This window comes from Molossus molossus, unplaced genomic scaffold (genome assembly GCF_014108415.1).
Source record: "Molossus molossus isolate mMolMol1 unplaced genomic scaffold, mMolMol1.p scaffold_m16_p_20, whole genome shotgun sequence".
NCBI classification, from domain to species: domain Eukaryota; kingdom Metazoa; phylum Chordata; class Mammalia; order Chiroptera; family Molossidae; genus Molossus; species Molossus molossus.
Window position 1 is genome coordinate 9,696,921 of NW_023425356.1, and position 20,631 is coordinate 9,717,551.

The 20,631-nt window shown below is 39.6% G+C and overlaps 1 protein-coding gene across 2 annotated transcripts in view; it reads right to left on the minus strand.

Moving 5' to 3' along the window:
- SORT1 (sortilin 1) overlaps positions 1–20,631 on the minus strand; it is a 78,826-nt gene that overhangs the window by 43,836 nt on the left and 14,359 nt on the right. Inside the window, exons 2-3 of one of the 2 annotated variants that reach the window (XM_036272423.1) lie at positions 11,545–11,604; positions 10,047–10,120 (exon numbers count right to left, since the gene is read on the minus strand). In XM_036272423.1, coding sequence (XP_036128316.1) covers positions 10,047–10,120; positions 11,545–11,604 — 134 coding nt within the window. Of the gene's footprint in view, positions 1–10,046; positions 10,121–11,544; positions 11,605–20,631 lie in introns of those variants that run through there. The other variant, XM_036272424.1, reaches the window with a different exon arrangement.

Consider the following 20,631-nt stretch of genomic DNA (forward strand, 5'->3'; position numbering starts at 1 on the left):
AAAAAAATGAAACTAGACCATCAACTTACACCATACACCAAAATAAACTCAAAATGGATAAAAGACTTAAATGTGACCCGTGAATCCATAAAAATTCTAGAAGAAAATGTAGGCAACAAAATTTCAGACATCATACGGAGCAGAATTTTCACTGATACATCACCCAAGGCAACAGAAATAAAGGAGAAAATGAACACATGGGACTACATCAAACTAAAAAGCTTCTGCACAGCAAAAGAAACAATCATCAAAATGGAAAGGCAACCCACTGTATGGGAGAACATCATTGCCAATGATGTATCAGATAAGGGGTTAATTTCCAATATATATAGAGTGCTCATCCAACTCCACAAAAGGAAGACAAAGAACCCAATTAAAAAATGGGCAGAGGAGCTGAATAGACACCTCTCCAAACAGGACATACAAATGGCCAAAAGACATATGAAGAATTGCTCAACATTACTAGTCATCAGAGAGATGCAAATTAAAACAACAATGAGGTATCACCTCACACCTGTCAGAATGGCCGCCATCAACAAATCATCAAACAACAAGTGTTGGCGAGGGTGTGGAGAAAAGGGGACTCTAATACACTGCTGGTGGGAATGCAGACTGGTGCAGCCGCTATGGAAAACAATATGGTGCTACCTCAAAAAATTAAAAATTGAACTTCCATTTGACCCAGTGATCCCACTTCTAGGAATATACCCTAAGAAGCCTGAAACACCAATCAGGAAGAATATATGTACCCCCATGTTCATAGCAGCACTATTTACAATAGCTAAGATCTGGAAACAGCCCAAGTGTCCACCAGTAGACGAATGGATAAAAAAGCTGTGGTACATATACACAATGGAGTACTATGCAGTGGTAAGAAAGAAAGATCTCTTATCCTTTGAGACGACATGGAGGGACCTGGAAAGTATTATCCTAAGTGAAAGAAGCCAAGCAGAAAAAGACAAATACCACATGATTTCACTTATATACGGAATATAATGAACATAACAGTCTGAGGAATACAGTAGACCCAGACACATGGAAGTAGGGCACAGACTGACATCCCTCAGAAGAGGGGATGGGGGGTGGGAGGGTGGGAAGAGATAAACCACAGAACTTATATGCATGTATGCATGACCAATGGACATGGACAACTAAGCCGGGGACAGGGTGGAGGGGGGGTGGGGTGGGGGGTGCCAATGGGGTAAAAAGGTAAAATGTCTGTAACAAAAAAATAAATAAAAATTCATTAAAAAAATAAATAAATAAATAAATAAATAAATAAATAAAAAATAAATAAAAAAAATAAAAATAAAAGTAGTTTTATTTTCTATCAACATATGTATCAGCATACAACATATATCATAAAGAGGAAATCTATTAAACACCTTGAAAAATAACTCTACTTTTCAAAATTCAGATGATAATTAACAGAGTAATGAGCAGTAGTCAAATGAAAAGTTAACAAAACCCTGTGAAACCATTTAATTTAGAAACAAGTCTTTTAACAAACAATTCTATACATCAACTTTAATCTCTGTTCTTTCTGGTGACCAAAAATAAATGATCACTTTTGCATACATCTGTGGTATAAACTTGCATAAGAATATGCATGTTTATAACTCAAGAAAATAGTGGTGGAATATAAATATTTTTAGAATAGAGCCTAATACCCCCTAAGAACAAGAAAAATCTAGAAATCATTGAAATAAATGAAAAAAGAAATAATCATCATATCACATGGACTTCTGGTAACATGCAATATTAGAAGTCTTAGTGAGATGAAGCACTCAGAACGGGGTTTCTCCAGCAGACTCACATGTTGACACTTAACCCAAATGTCCACAGCCTAGAATTACATCCCTGTTTTTGTGCACTTTTCATTCGTCATATATAGGAATCTTTGACACCAGGCATTTGACCCACAGACATTTAATGAGAAGTAACTATAAAAGAGTCCTACAATATCTCAGAGAATCTTACATATTACTTTTCTCAACAACCAAACCAACACAGATAACCTGGTTTGGTTGGCTTTCAAGCCTAACCATTTCTCCATTCCTTTAGTTTATTTTTGCCATGGTTAAGTCACTATAAACTGCAACATAAAAATAACAGGGATGACAACAAACTCTTAAAAAAATAATTATAGCCCTGGCCGGTTTGGCTCAGCGGTTAGAGTGTCGGCCTGCGGTCCTGAGAGACGCGGGTTCGGTTACCGCTAGGGGCGCGTACCTCGGTTGCAGTTTTTCCCTGGCCCTGGTCGGTTGTGCGGGTGGCAGCCACTCGATGTGTCCCTTTCACATCGATGTTTCTCTCTCTCTCTCTGTTCCTCTCTCTCCCCCCCACTCTACCTGAACAAAAAAAGAATGGAAAAATGTCCTCGGGTGAGGATAAAAAAAATAAAAAAAATAAATTATCGCCCTGGCCGGTTTGGTTCAGCGGTTAGAGTGCCGGCGTGTGGTTCCTGCTGGGGGCACGTGCCTCAGTTGCAGTTTGTCCCAGGCCCCAGGTGGGGTCATGTGGGTGGCAGCCGCTCGATGTGTCTCTCTCATATCAATGTTTCTCTCTCTTTCTTCCTCCAGCTCTCCCTCCCGCTCTATCTGAAAATAAATGAGGAAAAAAAAAAGTCCTCGGGTGAGGATTAATAATAATAATAATAATAATAGTCCTGATCGATTTGGCCCAGCAGTATCAGCCCTGGAACCAAACAGTCTTGGGTTTGATTCCGGTCAAGGGCACATACCCAGGTTGTAGGTGTGATCCCAGGCCCCAGCTGGGGTTGTGTAGGAGGCAACCAATCAATGTGTCTCTCTCACATCAATGTTTTTTTTCTCTCTTTCCCCTTCCCTTCCATTCTCTCTAAAAAAAAAAAAAAAAAAAAAAAAAAAATCAATGAAAAAATATCCTCAGGTGAGGATTAACAACAAAATAATAATAATTATAGTTTTGTAGTTTTCACTAATTGGGAAAGCTTATACAGTTTATTGTCATTATTCATGGATTCTGTATTTGTGACTATGCCTACTCACAAATTTATTTGTAACCCCCAAATCAATACTCTGGCACTTTCAGCATCATTAGCAGACACACGCAGGGTGGAGAAAAATTTGAGTCACCCAGTGCACAATGTTCCCAACTGAGGTCCAACAAGAGGACATTCTATCTTCTTATTTCAGCTCTTACACTGTAAATAAGTGTCTTTGTCGTGGTCTATTTAGTACCTCACAGTGTGCATTTCTGTGCTTTTTATGGCAATTTTGCTGTTTAAAATGGACCCCCAAGCATAGTATTGAAGTGCTGGCTCAGGGCTCTTGAGCATGAGAAATATGCTAGTTAGATAAGCTTCTTTCAGACATGAGTTGGTTGTGAGCTCAATGTTAATGAATCAACAATATACACTAAATAAGGTAACTTTAATCAGAAATACACATAAAACAAGGTCATATACTAATCAATTGATGAAAATGAATTTTGTGATTAGAGGTTTACAAGAACCTACCCCAGAATTTCTCCTAGGAACAATGGTTTAGTATTCACTAACCCAGTATTCACGGGGACCATGAAGAACATAAATATGGTGAAGAATGAGAATTGACTATATTGAGATTTCCAGTTAAAAGACCAGTAGAGAGCCCTGGCCAGTTTGGCTCAGCGGTTAGAGCGTCAGTCTGCGGTCCGGAGAGACCCAGGTTCGGTTCCCGCTAAGGGCACATACCTTGGTTGCAGTTTGTCCCCAGCCCTGGTCGGTCGTGCGGGTGGCAGCCACTCAATGTGTTCCTTTCACACTGATATTTCTCTCTCTGTCTCTGTTCCTCTCTCTCCCTCCCACTCTACCTGAACAAAAAATGGAAAAATGTCCTCGGGTGAGGATTATAAAAAAAAAAAAGACCAGTAGGGAGAATGTAGCTTATTAAAATGTGCCAATGGAACCATAGACCTGAAAACAGTGACAAACAAAACTGACAGAATTTCAATTTATGAAATTCTGAACTCCTAATTATACTTGTCTCTTTTTTCACCCCAACTGTTTAAAGCAGTGAAAAATGAACCAAGCATATCATTAAAAAAGCTGCCATACAATATGCCCTGGAAGAGCTGGTTTACTGTCCTTGGCTTCAATATCTGTTGTATACCTTTAACTTATCCTTTTAAAAAATATATATATTTTTATTAAATATATATAAAAAATATATTTTTATTAAAAATATATAAAATATATATATTTTTAGAGAGAGTGAAGAAGGGAAAGACAGAAACATCGATATGAGAGAGATACATCGAGTGGCTGCCTCCTGCACGCCCCCCACTGGAGATACAGCTCAAAACCCAGGCATGTGCCCTGACAGAATTTGAACCCGGACCTTTCAATCCATGGGACAGTGCTCAATCTACTGAGCAACACTGGCTGGGAAAGTTATCCTTTTTTTTTAACCTCAGTAACCTCCTAAAAAACTTACATTGACTATGAAATAAATTTTGATGTGAAATCTCTTAGAGATTCTCTTATTAATTTCCCAAATTTGAACTCTCAACAGGAAATAAAAATCATAAATAAAATGGGCACAGGTAACAGAAACAACTTCCTTCTATTTTTGATAGCCTCCGTGGTGTACAACTCAGAGCTCGTGGCATGTGATTGCTGTCTTTATTTGAATCCCAAATAAACCTCTGACCACATAAAATTTAGTGGAGAAAGATAATCCAATAAGTAATATAAGCATTAAAGCTGTGAGAAACAAAAGTCTTCAGAGTAGATTCAACAGGCTTTTCTTTTATTTCTCATTTGGGCAACCTCAACATAGTCATTCTGATTAAACTGCTCCCTCCCTTTCCCGCTTTTGAAGGAACATGTTTTCTTGGCTGGCGTGTTCCACGACATGAGTCACATCAGGCCAGGCCTGGCCAGACGGAGAGGCAACGAGGCAGATTTACAGTTTCCACCTAAACTCTGGAAGACTTTTCACTTCACAGCAAGGCAGAAAGAATTCATATGTAGCCCTGGCCAGTTTGGCTCAGCGGTTGGAGCATGGGCCTGCCGTCCCGAGAGACCCAGGTTTGGTTCCCGCTGGGGGTACGTGCCTCGGTTGCAGTTTGTCCCCAGCCCTGGTTGGGTTGTGTGGTGGCGGCCACTGGATGTGTCCCTTTCACATCAGATGTTTCTCTCTCTCTCTCTCCCTCCCACTCTATCTGAACAAAAGATGGAAAAATGTCCTCGGGTGAGGATAAAAAAAAGAATTCATATGCAAAATTACCTCAGTAAAAAACAACAAAACTGCTATACACCATGCAGTAAAAGCGCCTTTGTAAAAAAGAAAAAAAAAAAAATCAAAACTGCTATACACCATGCAGTAAAAGCACCTTAGTTGTTAACGTGACACTATCCCAGAAACAAATAAGAGTGCTCGCTAGTAAAGTGTATGCTGGGGGTTTCTCATAGACCAGACAGATAGAGGATGAAACGGGCTGAGTCAGATGGTGGTAGGTATTTAAACAGTTTGGTTTTTGGTTTTAGTGGTCTTAAAGTAAGCACAATATTGAAAAGCAAAAGGGTGGGAAAAAGGTCGTGAAAACACATTTCACTCCCTGTGGGTCTAACTAGGAATCTGTCAAGTCCAGTTTGATTAAATAGCAATGTAGAGAATTCAGAAGGCAAGCAAAAAAGTGGCTGAAGCAACAAGTACAGAAGATCATTTAACCTGGAGAAGGAGGAGCTTAGTAAATAGCCTTCAAAAACATCTAGAGGTCGATAAGAAAAGAGGTTTTCATTTGCTACTAAAAAATGAACTGGAAATTAGCATCTTCTTATACATATGTGTGTGATATTTATCACAGCAGTATTAATAGTGAAAATTTAGCTGCAACCTAAGTGTCCAAGAGAATAATTATTTAGTAAATTCCATCAATCTAACAAAAATGATGGGTTACTAGCAGAGGGGATATGAAAAATATCATGGTATGAGCATCAATCAGAATAGATACAGGTCATAATGCTAAGTATTAGTGATGCTTGTGTGTTGGCAGGGCAGGGGTGTACATTCATCTCTAGAAGCCATGGAGGCATTTGGGGGCAGACAATCACCTTTTACCAACTGGCATAGAAAGCTTTCAGTTCATTTTAACAATTGGCACAGCAGTGTCAGTACAGTCTGGCTACCTGCCTTTGCTGGCTGCAGGCATGGCAGCTGCTAACCAAGTTCTTACTCCACCCCAGACACTGCAAATCATAAGTCACAATAGCTCTAAGGTTATCATTGTTATCATCTTTCTTTTAGATAACAAAAAATCTCAGGGAGGTGAAGTAACCAGCTCAAGTTCATTCTGCTTGCAAATGATAGTGCTGAGATTCAATTCCAGGCCCATTTGCAACAAAACCTGGCAACTTTACACTGTACCATGTTGCGTCTGGAAACTATGTAGCAATATGATATAACATTAAAGGAGAAAATCAAGATAATCAACTGTAAATAAATTAAAATTACACTTGACATTAGGATGAAATTTCTTTCCTTTAAAATTCCCAAATGTGATTTCTGGTCAAGATGGCAGCATAGGTAAACGCAGTATCGCGTCCTCCCACAACCACATCAAAGTTACAACTAAACTACAGAACAACCATCATTCAAAACCGCCTGGAATCAAGCTGAATGGAGTCCTACAACTATGGAATTAAAGCAGCAGCCACATCGAGACTGGTAGGAGAGGCGGAGGCCGATGGGCTGGTCCCACACCCATGTGTGACGGATAAAAATCAGGACACCTCGGCTGGGAAGGTCCTCCCTGAGGACTGAGGGGTCCCTGTCCCACACCAGGCGCCCTGCTCAGGATTCCAGTGCCAGGAAGAGAATCCCCATAATTTCTGGCTGGAAAAAGCAGAGGGAACTGAGGCTCAGGGAGGCTGAGGCGGATAGAGCCCCAGGCAGCTCCTTAAAGGGCCTGTGCATGGACTTACCAGACTCACTCCCTCTAAGCTTGGAGTGGGGGCAGCTCAAGGGGCACCAGAGACATACAGGGAAGAACTGAGCTGTTTGGCATTGGAGTGAGGGCTGAAGAGGGGGCTTTCTCCTGGACAAACATGCTGTCAGAGGCCCTTCTCTTGGGCGGCAGAGAGCTGCCATATCTGGGATTCCAGCAACCTGGCTCACACTGTTTGCCCTGCCCTGGTGATTCCCTGAGGCCCTGCCCCACCCAACTTTCAGGCCCACCCAAGTTGTTGCCAGTTGCTTTACCATAGGATTGGCCTTTCTTGGATCCTGCTTCAGGTTTTCCTAAATTTTTTCAAACAAGCAGCATCTGGTCTCAGCCCCATACCTCTCGTTAAATAATACACAGAAACAAACACAGAGAGGTAGCCAAAATGAGGAGACAAAGAAACAGGTCTCAAATGAAAGAACAGGACAAAACCCCAGGAAAATAACTAAGCGAAATAAAGATAAGCAACCTAACAGATGCTGAGTTCAAAATACTGTTTATAAGAATGCTCAATGAACTTAGTGAGAACCTCAGCGAACTTAGTGAGGGCCTCAAGAGCATAAAAAAGGACCAGTCAGAAATGAAGGATGCACAGTCAGAAATGAAGGAGGCACTAACTGAAATAAAGAATAATTTATACAGATTCAATAGTAGAGTAGGTAAAACCAAGAAGCAAATCATTGATTTGGAATATAAGGAAGCAAAAAACACCCAATCAGAACAGCAAAAAGAAAAAAGAAGCCAAAAAAATGAGTATAGTGTAAGGAGCCTCTGGGACAACTTCAAACATGCCAACATTCACATCTTGGGGGTGCCAGAAGGAGAAGAGAGAGAACAAGAAATCGAAAACCTGTTTGAAACAATAATGGCAGAAAACTTTCCTAACTTGGTGAAGGAAACAGACATACAAGTTCAGGAAGCACAGAGAGTCCCAAACAAGATGAACCCCAAGAGGCCCACACCAAGACACATCATCATCAAAATGCAAAAGGTTCAAGACAAAGAGAGAATCTCAAAAGCAGCAAGAGAAAAGCAGTTAGTTACCTACAAGGGAGTTACCATAAGACTGTCAGCTGATTTCTCAAAAGAAACTTTGCAGGCCAGAAGGGAGTGGCAAGAAATATTCAGAGTGATGAAAAGCAAGAACCTACAACCAAGATTACTCTATCCTGCAAAGCTGTCATTTAGAATCGATGGCTATATAAAGAGTTTCCCAGATAAGAAAAAGTTAAAGGAATTCATCACCACCAAACCATTATTAATATGAAATGATAAAGGGTCTTTTTGAAGAAAAAGATAAAATATATGAACAAACAAAATGGCAATGAATGCATATCTATTGACAATTGAATCTACAAACAAAATGAACAGGCAGAACAGAAACATTCTCATAGATCCAGAGAATATTTTGTTGGTTGCCAGATGGGAGGGAGGTTGAGGGAATGGGTGAAAAAAATGAAGGGATTAAGAAGTACAAATTTGTTGCTAGACTGACAAACCTTAAAGGGAAAGGGGTTGGGGGGTGGGAAGAAATAAACCAAAGAACTTATATGCATAACCAATGGACACAAGACAACAGTGTGGGAAAAGGCGGGAGGGGGGCGGGAGTGGGGAGGAGGGGGTCAATGGGGGAAAAATGAGGAACATCTGTAATACATTCAACAATAAAGATAAAAAAATAAAATAAAATAAAATTCTCAAATGTTATACACATAGTATACTGTTTTTATTATGAAAGGTAAATTGTTAAAAAAAAAACTATCATAATGAAAAATTTGATGACAGCAAGGTTTCTTAAACACTGGAAAGAGTTTTGAAGTTATAATTTCTTATGTTTTTCCTCCCCAAACAGGACACTTTTCATTTGTCTGAAATAGTTCTGTTACTATTCTAATTGAATAAACAAAATCACCTATAAATTATAGCCCTTTCTAGCACTAGGATTCTATAATACATTGTCAATCCTTATCAAACAAATAAGAAAATTATCAGTCTAAAAATGATAGAGAAGCCAAGGTATTCATTCATTCAATTAGTATGGACTGCCTGCCTACTACTCTGTATCACTCATTTGGCTAGTTGCTGGAGAAACCAAGTTAGTTAAGAACCTTGGCTTCGTGGAGCTTACAGCAATTCCAGGATGACAATTCCTTCTTAACCTATTTTTAAGCCAACATCACTGTGTTGAAGGGCAGAGAACACTGGCTCCAGGCTCAGAATCAGCAACCAAGATGACACCTATTGGGGAAGGTGTAATCCATCTCAGAGATTCTACATGGGTTCACTCCCACCTGGGCCCCTGAGAAAGTACAATAGCTGCTGGGGGATTCTTTGGCCTTGAGAGTAGTTTCTATGTCATTTGCTAGAATGCCGTATTTTTTTTTAGGTCCCTTGGGGAGAAATTAGACATGCAAAATGATTGAGAAGACAATCAGCAATTTCTAAGAGTTAGTTTGTCTTGCATCTAACAGTTAAGGAAAAGAACCTACTATTTAACCAATCTGTAGCTCTGAAAAGACAAATCTAAAATTTTATAAATGTCACAGTATGGTTCCAGAACATAAACTGCCACCATCATATTACTGGTATGAACACTATAAGGCACTTTGGTAGGTCTGACCTGAGAACCTCCTCCTGATCTAGAAATAATCTGTTTGAAGCTCATAGTGTTAGATAATATATTTACTTGGAAGGTACAGTGAGGATTGTTACTTCAGGGTCATAAAAACCATTTTGTGCTTATAATAAATAAAAAAGTTATTGAACTCCATGCTACCTTCCCACAAATAAATATCCATTTAAATTAGTGAACACACACCCTTATAGAGTCTCCTTTATTGTTTCTGCCATTCAGTTAGGTCAACCTAATCTTCTTGGAACTAGATTCCTTTTCATACTTTTTAAGGCTGTTAAGTAAATATTTAAAAGTGTGCTGAACATGACAGTTTGATAAAAATTTAAGATGACTAAAAGACCTTTTAAATCAACTGTTAGACTCCATCATATCTAGGAAAGTGGGGAACTTACATTCACAATGTGTTAGTCATTCAATGCCACAATCACGTTATTCATCTCACCTTCGATATAGCTTGGACTGTCCGAAAGTCATAATTACCAGTGGTACATGGAAGGTAGTCAAGACTAGAATGATCTGGAGAGAGAGAAAAGCACGACATCAAAAAGAAAGCTAGTCCAATCACATGCTTGCCTGTGATGGGATTAAATCAACATCTCAAAGATTGCCAATAGGTCTGCTTTGCAATAGCCTATACTATAATATGTCAGAAAACCAAAAAATCACTAGGGCCCGCAATGATTCAAGGTCTCAACTCATTTGGTTGTGATGGTTCTAGCACATATACTTGAAGTAGTGAGGCATAACTAATCAACTACACATTACAATAAAGGAAGGAATGAACTATTTTGTATCCATATCATTGTAAGATATATCTTAGGCAAGAATCAGCCCTCTTCCTGCACAGACACTAGAGTAGTGCAGACGCTCTGACAGAAATCACTGTGTCACATATAGCCCTCCTTTTCTGCCCCCTGCTCTTAGTTCTCCAGGAAATTAATTTCTTAAATAAATATTTTTCAAGGTAAAAAATATGCATGAGGACAAATTCTGAGAGATCATTACAAGAGGGAGTCTCAAACAGTCATATAACAAGAAATCTTGGAGATACTATCTTATATAAATGGATTAATCATTGGAATTAGGGCACAACTCAAATTATAGAAGAAACTAAGGCATGCTTAAAGAAATTCTACTAGAAGTTTAAAAATTAATTAAGATAATGAATGTACAACTTGCTCTTCAGCACCAAAACTATATTTCTTTGAGGTCCTGACATAGCCATCATGTGCCTCAAAGCTGATACACACATTAATGGAATCCAGAGGGTATGCGATGTGGCCCCGCCCTTGTTCAGGCAGGATAATAACAGAGCCAGCTAACACTAAGCCCGGATTCAAGACCTGGGGCCAGGCGTCCTCAGTGCACCCTCCTACTGGGAGATGGACTACATACTAGGAGGGATAAGGAGCTAAGTGATGCTTCTTCCATTCCCCCAATCCTGGCAGCATCTCCATTGTGGGAGGGGAAGGGACAACAGATGGAGCTAAAAAGCCATGAACCCATGGGCGCCACTGTCCTTGAACACTAACTGTGCGAAAGGACGTGGGGAAAATGCAGTTTGGAGGAAAAAATGCCAAGATGTGCAATGTGCAGGTTTCAGCTTCTACATGGGTTTTCCCAAGTGTTGTGAGGCTCACTTCTCATCATACAGCACCCTCTTCCCTCTTTCTTCTTCTTGCTCATCTTGATGCCAAGCAGCCACCAAGGAGTCAAAAGGTATCTATCTTCCCATTACAGAAAAAGGTGGTTACAAGATGTTTCCCATTCTACAGCAAAACCAAACCAACCAGTTTCCTGTGATTCTGTCCTTGACACATGCATTTCTGTGACTGAGGCTGGAGAAAGTTTCAGAAAGTGACAGCATTTAGTGCTTAAACTCCCCAAATCTCCATCTTCTTCTTGCTGAGTTGAATTCACAGCCTCAAAATATTACTTACCCCAGTGCTATCTCCAACCCAAGACAAGGATACTGAGCCACTGAGATCATCAAACACATGCTGTAAGGGAGAAAAAAGAAAGAAATTCATTTAGAAATGACATCTTTCCTTCAATCTTTGACTTCCTTAAATAATTCAGAACACTATTACTTTTAAAGTAATTAAATTCATATTATAAGGGACATGGATTCCCAGTACAAAATTTGGAGGACAGGACTTAACTACTTAACCTGAATTATAAGTAACTTTGAGATTTTAATTCTCTCTCATACAAAGTAAGCCAAGCAGATAAGTTTTCTTCATTGCACCCGTTTTCTTCATTGCACCCGATGGGAAATGGGATAATCTCATTGCTTTCTCCAATAGTACTAAATATAAATATGTAGAAAGTATTCTTAGGATGCTTTAAAACAAGGGATCAGAGCCCACACTGACAGATATAACTGCAACCCAATCAGCATAATTTAAATTTTTCTAGGCAGCCTTCATAGTATAGGTGCATAGTTAATAACTAGAATCCTTTTGCTTCTAGGCTCACTCAAAATGACAAGGGAGAGACCTTCTTTCACCTTTTTAAACAGTAGTAGTAAGGCTAATGATGATGATGATGGTAATAATAATAATAATAATAATAATAGAACCTTAATAAAGTTGGGTGAGAGTGAGGAGACAAAAAAAGGAAAGCTGGTATACTGTATCCAAAATATGGTAAGCATATTGAAATGCAGATTTAATAATCACTGTAGGTGCTTTTAGGTTTTCAAATATTTTCTTTCTCTATTTATAAAGTAATATATATCCATTATAGAAAACGTAGATAATAATAGGAGGTACAATGAAGAAAATATAAATCTTTCATAATTCTATCACACAGAAATATTCAAGGCTAACATTATGTTTATAATCTTCTAGTCTCTATTGGTTTTGTTTGTTTTTTAGCTGATAAAGAAATAATTCCAAAATTGGCATTTAATAAAAATTCCCAACCATACAGAAATGTGTATAGAAGAAGTGAAGATCCTTCCTCTTTGTCTGCCACATGCCCCACCACCCAAGCCCCACTCCCTAGAAGAGTTAACAGTTTAGTATATATTTCTACTAATTGTTGACATGCTTTTTCTACTAATTGTTCAATGCTTTTCACTTATGAAGACTTATATCTCCTTAAGATTTTTAAAATCTTAAACATGTCCTGCCTTTCAAAACATGAGCAGTTTCTTAGGAGAAGATAATAATTTTATTGTTGTAACTTACTGGTGTTCCCTGTGCCTACCATGATACTTTGCACACTCAATAAGCATTTGTTGAAAATGGTTATACATCCTTCCCAAACCACACACTCAATCTCAAAATAGCATAGGTCTACAAATGGTGGGATGCCTGTCTCTGGGTCACTCGAGCTGCCAGTCCCAACAGAGATGTCTGAAGAAACAGAGCTCAAAATACTGTTTCGCTTATCTTCTAATTTTCTTTGGTGGTCTTCCTGAATTGGCCTCTGAATTCACCTATGCTATTTCCCCTCCGGACTGTAAGTACCTTTGAGGTCAGCAGAGTCTCTTACACAATCTCTGTAAGATGTACAGCCAGTGCCGCACAGAGGGCTTGCTCAGTAAATGCTAGTTAATTCTCAAATGTTCAGGCAGAGCTTCTCATAGCCTCTGCAGGACAGAAAGGCTATTCATACACACACATTGGCCAAGCGTCTGCAAAAGAGGAGGGCTGCTAGAGACATCTGGAACCAGAAGCATAAAAACTGACACAGCAATGTGTCTTGTAAGATATTCCACACAGAGCAAGATGGCATGTTCTTTTGAGTGAGGATAGTGTCTGAAATTATATCAATGAGCTCCTTGAGGAGAAGCAGAAATATCCAGAGCTACTATAAGCACCAGAGAGACCACATAGGCTAACAGTCATCTAAACGTGGGCAATCTTTCCAAAGAAGGCTCTGGTCATAGCAAGTGACTAGGAGAAAAGAAAAATCCCACCACTGGAGTTCTGGCTATCTTGATTAGGTCACGCATTGCTCATCTTGAACCAATCAGCCAGCACCTTTCACTTCTGAGACCTCGTCAGTGCACAATGGCATTCCTCACATTTCCTAGTGCCCAGTCACAGAAGCGGGAAGATGATTACATGTCACTAGCAACCCGCAGATTCACCTAAACAACTCAAAGAATAGTTCACTTCATTCATCATCCAAAGAGATCCTTTGGAAATGTAGGCCAGATTTATTAACTATAATTGTGGTCTTCTACTACTCTTAACCTTTTCTCCCTTCCCTTCCCAAAAGGCAATTAAATTTTACTTTTGAAAATAAACAAACTCATCCTTCTACAGCAAATACAGCCAATTTTTACATTTCAGTCTTTGACATTCTTATACTGGTGGAAGTAAAGGCAAAAAAAAAAAGAAATCAGCTCAAGTGGAGAGAAGCGGTCATGCAGAAAGGAGATAAATCCAGGGGAATTGGGGGACCAAGAGCACAGATATAATTCTACCCCATTCATTGGGAGGATTACAGATGTCCAGGAAAGGGTGAACAACCCTGGTCATGGTTAGGAGATAGAATTGACAAGTGTCAGCTAAAGGCCATCAATCCTAATGCTTAATCATTTATCCTATTTAACATAATGTATATGTCACTCTACATTGTAGTGGCATCATAAATATTTCAGAATTTACATTACTTTTTTGTTTGCTTGTTAATCTTCACCCAAGGATATTTTTCCATTGAGTTTTAGATAGAATGGAAGGGAAAAAGAAAGAGGAAAGGAGGAAGAGGGGGAGGGAGAGAGGGAGAGAAAGAAACATTGATGTGAGAGAGACACATCAATTAGTTGCCTCCCAAATGACCTCAACCAGAGCTGGGGATCGAACCTGCAACACAGGTACATGCCTTTGACCAGGAATCAAACCCGAGACCCTTTGGTCCACAGGTGCTAAGCCAAACTGGCCAGGGTGAAATATGTATCATATATATATATATACATATTTTTTTTTTTTTTAAATCCCCACCCGAAGATATTTTTCCATTTATCTTCAGATAAAGAGAGAGGAAGAGAAGGGGGCGGGGAGAGAGAAACATCAACATGAGAGGGACACATCAACTGGTTGCCTCCCACACGACCCCAACCATGGCTGGGGATGAACCGAAAGCAAGGTATGTGCCCTTGGCCAGAATCAAACCTGTGACTCAATGGTCTGAGGGCGACGCTCCACCATTGACCCAAACCAGCCAGGGCATATGTATTACTTTTAATTATAACAATGAGAACATTTTCTGTCTCCATGACCCGACCTGAAGCCCATCTGGTACAGGGACCAAGCCTATTCTTATTAGAAAACATATATAACATAGCACATGAAAGGCACTCAATAAATATTAAACTCATTTTCTTTAATACTTGTGAAGCTCAGAAAGGAAGATGATGAAAAGATAAGGAAGGCCAGACCCACTTAATTTTCCCATGACAGAAATTAGTATAAAATATAAAAAGCTGTGTTCTGAGAGGACTTCTGCTTCTGGCCAACAAAGAGCAACAGGGATCAGATTAACCTTCCCACCTGAAGCAACAGAAAAAACACAAATGATATAAAATGATAGTTTCTTTTTTTTAAAAATATATTTTTATTGATTTTTTAGAGAGAGAGAAACATTGATCGGCCACCTCCTGCACATCCCTAAATGGGAGATCAAGCCTGAAAGCTGGACATGTGCCCTGACTGGGAATCGAACCAGGACCTCTCAGTACTTGGGACGATGCTCAATCTACTGAGCCACACTGGCTGGACTAAAACGATAGTTTTGAAGACAATGGACTTCAGGCAACAAAGGAGAGTAATTCCTGACAGGCAAGAAACAAATAAGGGCCTACATTTGCCCTGAATTACTGTCTGGAGAGAATGTCCAGGACACAGTGCAGGAAGGGGAACCCAGGCAGAGCTCAGATGTCTCCTTCAGTTGAAGAAATGAGCTGGTGTCTGGGGAGGACAGAAAGGTTATAGCCACCATCAACTGTAGCTCCCATCAACCCTGTCCACATGGTCACAAATTGGTAAAGATGCCCTGAACCCATCAAAGTGTTTAGAAGCACTGGCCAGGAGTAGACTATATATATGAGTAAGAAGAAATAAAAGTCTGCACACTGAGATTTAAGCAGGGCTTACAGGGGTGGGAGCCTACAGAAGCAATAGCAAGATGTCAGGTAGAAGGTAGTTGTGCAGGAAGAACAAACATAAAGACATATAAGGATTTTGAAAAATTTTAAAGGGTAATTTAACACAAATGAAATATATTAAAATTGCCAACTAGTAAAGTGCTGAGTATACAGTAGATGCTAATAAGTATTTGTTAAATAAGAATTTCAAATCAGGATAAACAAAATTAAGGTGGGAATCAAAAGGAAATAAAAAGAGAGAAAAGAAAATGTGTGTGAGAAGAAAAGTACTTCTGCTTGAAATACCCAAGAAAGCTGAGACGAGGCCACAGGATCACAGCTCAAACAGAATCGTTTCCAATGGTATATATAGTTGAACACGTCAACCAGTAAGTTATGGCTCAATGTTCTAATCAAGGCAAAGTAAGACGAATAAAAGAAATACAAGCAGAGCCCTGGCAGGTTTGGCTCAGCGGTTAGAGCGTCGGCCTGCGGTCCAGAGAGACCCGGGTTCGGTTCCCGCTAAGGGCATGTACCTCGGTTGCAGTTTGTCCCCGGCCCTGGTTGGGTTGTGCGGGTGGCGGCCATTCAATGTGTTCCTTTCACATCGATGTTTCTCTCTCTCTCTCTCTCTCTCTCTCTCTCTCTCTCTTCCTCTCTCTCCCTATCACTCTATCTGAACAAAAAAATAGAAAAATGTCCTCGGGTGAGGATAAAAAAAAAGAAATACAAGCAGAGGACAAAGCTTGTAGCTCCCAAGAACTGAAAGGCAGAATAATCTCTTTAGGAAAACCCCAAACCTATAACACAAGACAACCAATGAATATCCTGTAATATTAAAATATAGAATAAAAATATGTTAAAATACTGAACATACAAAAACATTTAGGAATCAAGTCCAGCTAACTGAAGGCAGAGTGAATGTCTACCTCAGGCACTGTTACAAAATGATCCTATGTGTTACCTGTTCTGTGTACATGACAACTGAAATGGACAAGGTGGAGGAGATTTGAAGCATGTTTTATTTCTGGGGAACATAGTGGTATTGCTCTAATGTAGTATACATAAGAGATAGATTATTTAGCATAAAGAGAACATGATCTGGCCACTACATATTCCTAAGCAGTCAGCTAAATGTATGTTCTAGAAAGTCAAAATTAAGAAAAACCATGTGCCCAGTCGGTGTTGCTCAGTGGATTGAGTGTTGTCCTGTGCATCAAGAGGTCTTGGGGTTCCATTCCTGGTCAGAGGCTCAATCTCCAGTGGGGCGTGTGCGGGAGACAGCCAATTGATGTTTCTCTCTCACATCAATGTTTCTATCTTTTCCTCTCCTTTCCTCTCTCTCTAAAAAATCAATAAAAACATATAAAAAATGTTTTTAAAGAAAAGAAAAAGCGTGTAAATATGCTGTTTATGTGATTAACAAGCCAAAAGCCAGTATCCAGAGAGGTCACATGGTAAATAGGGTAATTAAGATTACTTAATCACATCCTAGGGTAGGAAGTTCAGAAACCAGAAAGTTTAAGACTAGCTATGTGAAATGTCACTTGATCTATTAGCACAGTTACTGGCACAGGAAGAAACAAGCCAAAGTGCAAGACTAGGTGAAGTTTCATTTAGTGTATGACAGCGATTTTCAACCTTTTTCATCTTATGGCACACAAACTAATTACTTAAATTCTGCAGCACACCAAAAAAAAGAAAAAAATTCTATGTTTTTGCCAATCTGACAAGAAAAATAAGTATAATTTTGATTCATTCACACCGGGTGGGTACTGCTGTGTTGGCTATTGTCATTTTTTTTTGACAATCTAAGAGAAAAGAGGTCAGTGCCCCTGACCAGTCAGGTGTTGCATGTTTTAAAATTCTTTGCCACACTGGGGCACACCAGTTGAAAATCGCTGGTGTATGATAAAGCTAGCATTGCAAGTTAGTGGTCAAAGAGCTGGGAAAAACTAGCTATTTGAAGAAAATATAAAGACATATTCTAACTCCCTTTTATCATCACTCCCAAATAAATTCCACATAGAACAGATTTAAATATAAAAAGTTAAATCATAAAAATCCTAGAAGTATGAGTAAAGATTTTTATAGTCTTAAAATGAGAAGACTTTGACTATATAAAAAAAATTTAATGGCAATATACCAAGTAAAAAAAAAACAAAACCTAGGAAAAATTATTTGCAACATAACAAAGGGTTAATTTAGAGAGAGTTTTCAAATCAATAAGAAAAAGGCAAAGCCTTTTCTGTGGCTCAGCGGATGAGCATTGACCCATGCACCAAGAGGTCACTGGTTCGATTCCCAGTCAGGACACATGGCCAGGCTGTGAGCCCGATCCCCAGTGGGGGGCATGCAGGAGGCAGCCAGTCAATGTTCTCCCTCATCAATGTTTCTATCTCTCTCTTCCTCTCACTTCCTCTCTCTCTAAAATCAATAAGGGGGGGGGGGGGCAAAGCCCTCAAAAGAAAAATAGCAATTCACAAAAAACACACAGAAATGGTCAATAACATATGAAAAGCTATTTAATCTCACTAGTAATCAAAAGAAAATCAAAAAAAGATAATGCAATGATATTTTCCACCTTTCAGGAAAGCTTGACAAAAATGTACCTATCAGCAAGGGTGGTAACCAGAACACTTGTGTGCACTGTGAGTGAAAATATATAAACTGCTACAACTTTTCTGGGGAGCTATTTGGTGACATGAATCAGAACTGAAAATACCCACACCATGTGACCCAAAAATGCTAGCTACTCTTGGGAGTTTATCCTTGGGGGAAAATCACACACATTTGCTAAAGATATTATATACCTGGATGTTCACTAAAGCTAACAACTACTGAGCACTTCTACAGGCCATCCATCTACTGTCTTAAGCATCTTACACACATTATCACTTAATCCACATAACAACCCCCCAAGATATTACCATATCAGTATCAGTTCTTCTAGATGAAGAACTGAAACTTTGTTATGTTATGCAATAAAACAATACACCAGATGCTACTAAAAATCTTTCAGGTATTTACTGACATTGAAAGATATTCATAGCATGTTGAGTAAAAAGTAGGTTACAGAATAGCATGTAAAATCCTGTCTGTGGGTATTTATGCTGAAAAAGGTATGTGGAAGGATGTTCTTCAAAATATTAACAGCAACTATCTCTAAGTGGTGATGCTTTTTTCCTTATAGTTTTTCTGGATTGACTGAATTACTCCCCATCCCACCTTGAATTAGCAGGAATCATTTAAAGAAAATAATATAACTATACACTGGCTAGTTTGTTCAGTGGTTAGAGCGACAACCCGCAGACCAAGAGGTTGTGAGTTTGATCCCAGGTCAAGGGCACATACCTGGGTTGTGGGTTCAATCTCCAGCCCTGGTTGGGGTAGTTTCGGGGGCAGCCAACTGATGTATCTCTCTCACATGTATATTTCTCTCTCTCTCTCTTCCCCTCCCACTCTATCTGAAGATAAACTGAAAAAGTATCCTCCGGTGAGGATTAAAAAAAAAAGTACTCATGCCCTGGCCAGTTTGGCTCAGCAGTTAGAGAGTCGACCTGCGGTCCAGAGAGACCTGGGTTCGGTTCCCCCTAAGAACACGTACCGCGGTTGCAGTTTGTCCCCAGCCCTGGTTGGGTTATGCGGGAGGCAGCCACTCAATGTGTCCCTTTCACGTCGATGTTTCTCTCTCTCTCTCTCTCTCTCCTTCTTCTTCTTCTTCTCTTCCTCCCACTCTATCTGAACAAAAAATGAAAAAATGTCCTCGGGTGAGGATAAAAAAAAAAAAGTACTCAGAGACAATGTCAGTGTATTCTTCTGGTACACTGGCTAACAGATGAAACAAGGTTACAGGCTAGGTCAGAGAGCCCCTGCTACACCAAGCCACACTAACACTGGTAGTCTCCATTTAATTTAAGGTAGGCATCCTACCATCATTATTCGCTAACACACTGACCTTTCCAGAGCCACATTCAGAGTCTTTTTTCATCACCTGAACAGTGATTTCCAGTGTCCCAGATGACACTGACAGCCATTTACTGCCCCTAGTAGGGGAGCTATAGGCAGCGGGGAGTCACTGGTTTTGAGGGGAGGGTCATTATGTTAGAAAGTAGGGGGAAAGCTTGTACTGCCTCCTCTGAAATATGCCCACCTTGAAAGCTACTGACTGCAAGACTCATCCACGTGTTTACTGCCTGTCATTTTAAAGCCAGAGAGACCCACATTTGAGAGCTATGAACTAACACAGATGTCCGGTTCTGGGGTTATGTGGCTAATCCCTAAAACACAACATTCTTCATGGAAATAACTCTGTCTTCATATCTAATTAAACCAGAAGCCTAATTAAATTACTGTTACTAGAGCTTGCAGAACTTAAAGTTGGTCCCAAGAGTCACTGTAAGCTTGGAAAAAACTCGGTAATGAGAAACTTCTGTCTATCTTTAGTTACACACCTAATCAAAATTAAATACTGAACGAACTGTCTCAGGCACACCAGAGCAGGGTCAGTGTCACATGGCAGGTCCCAGTTTAGAAGACACATGCAGCAGAGCAAAAGAAACCATTAACAGAATAAAAAGGCAAACCACTGTATGGGAGAACATATTTGCCAATGACATATCTGATGATGGGCTAATATCTAAAATAGATGAAGAACTTACAGAATTCACCCTGGCTAGTGTGGCTCAGTGGTTACAGTGTCAGCTCACACAGCAAAGGATCTCAGGTTCGATTCCTGGTCAAGGGCACATACCTGGATTGCAGGTTTGATCCCTGGCCCATCAGGGCACATTCGAGAGGCAACCAATTGATGTGTCTCTCTCACATCGATTTTTCTCTCTCTCCCCTTCCTTCTTCCCTTTCACTTTCTCTAAAAATCAATGAAAAAAATATCCTTAGGTAAGGATAAAAAATAAATAAATAAAAT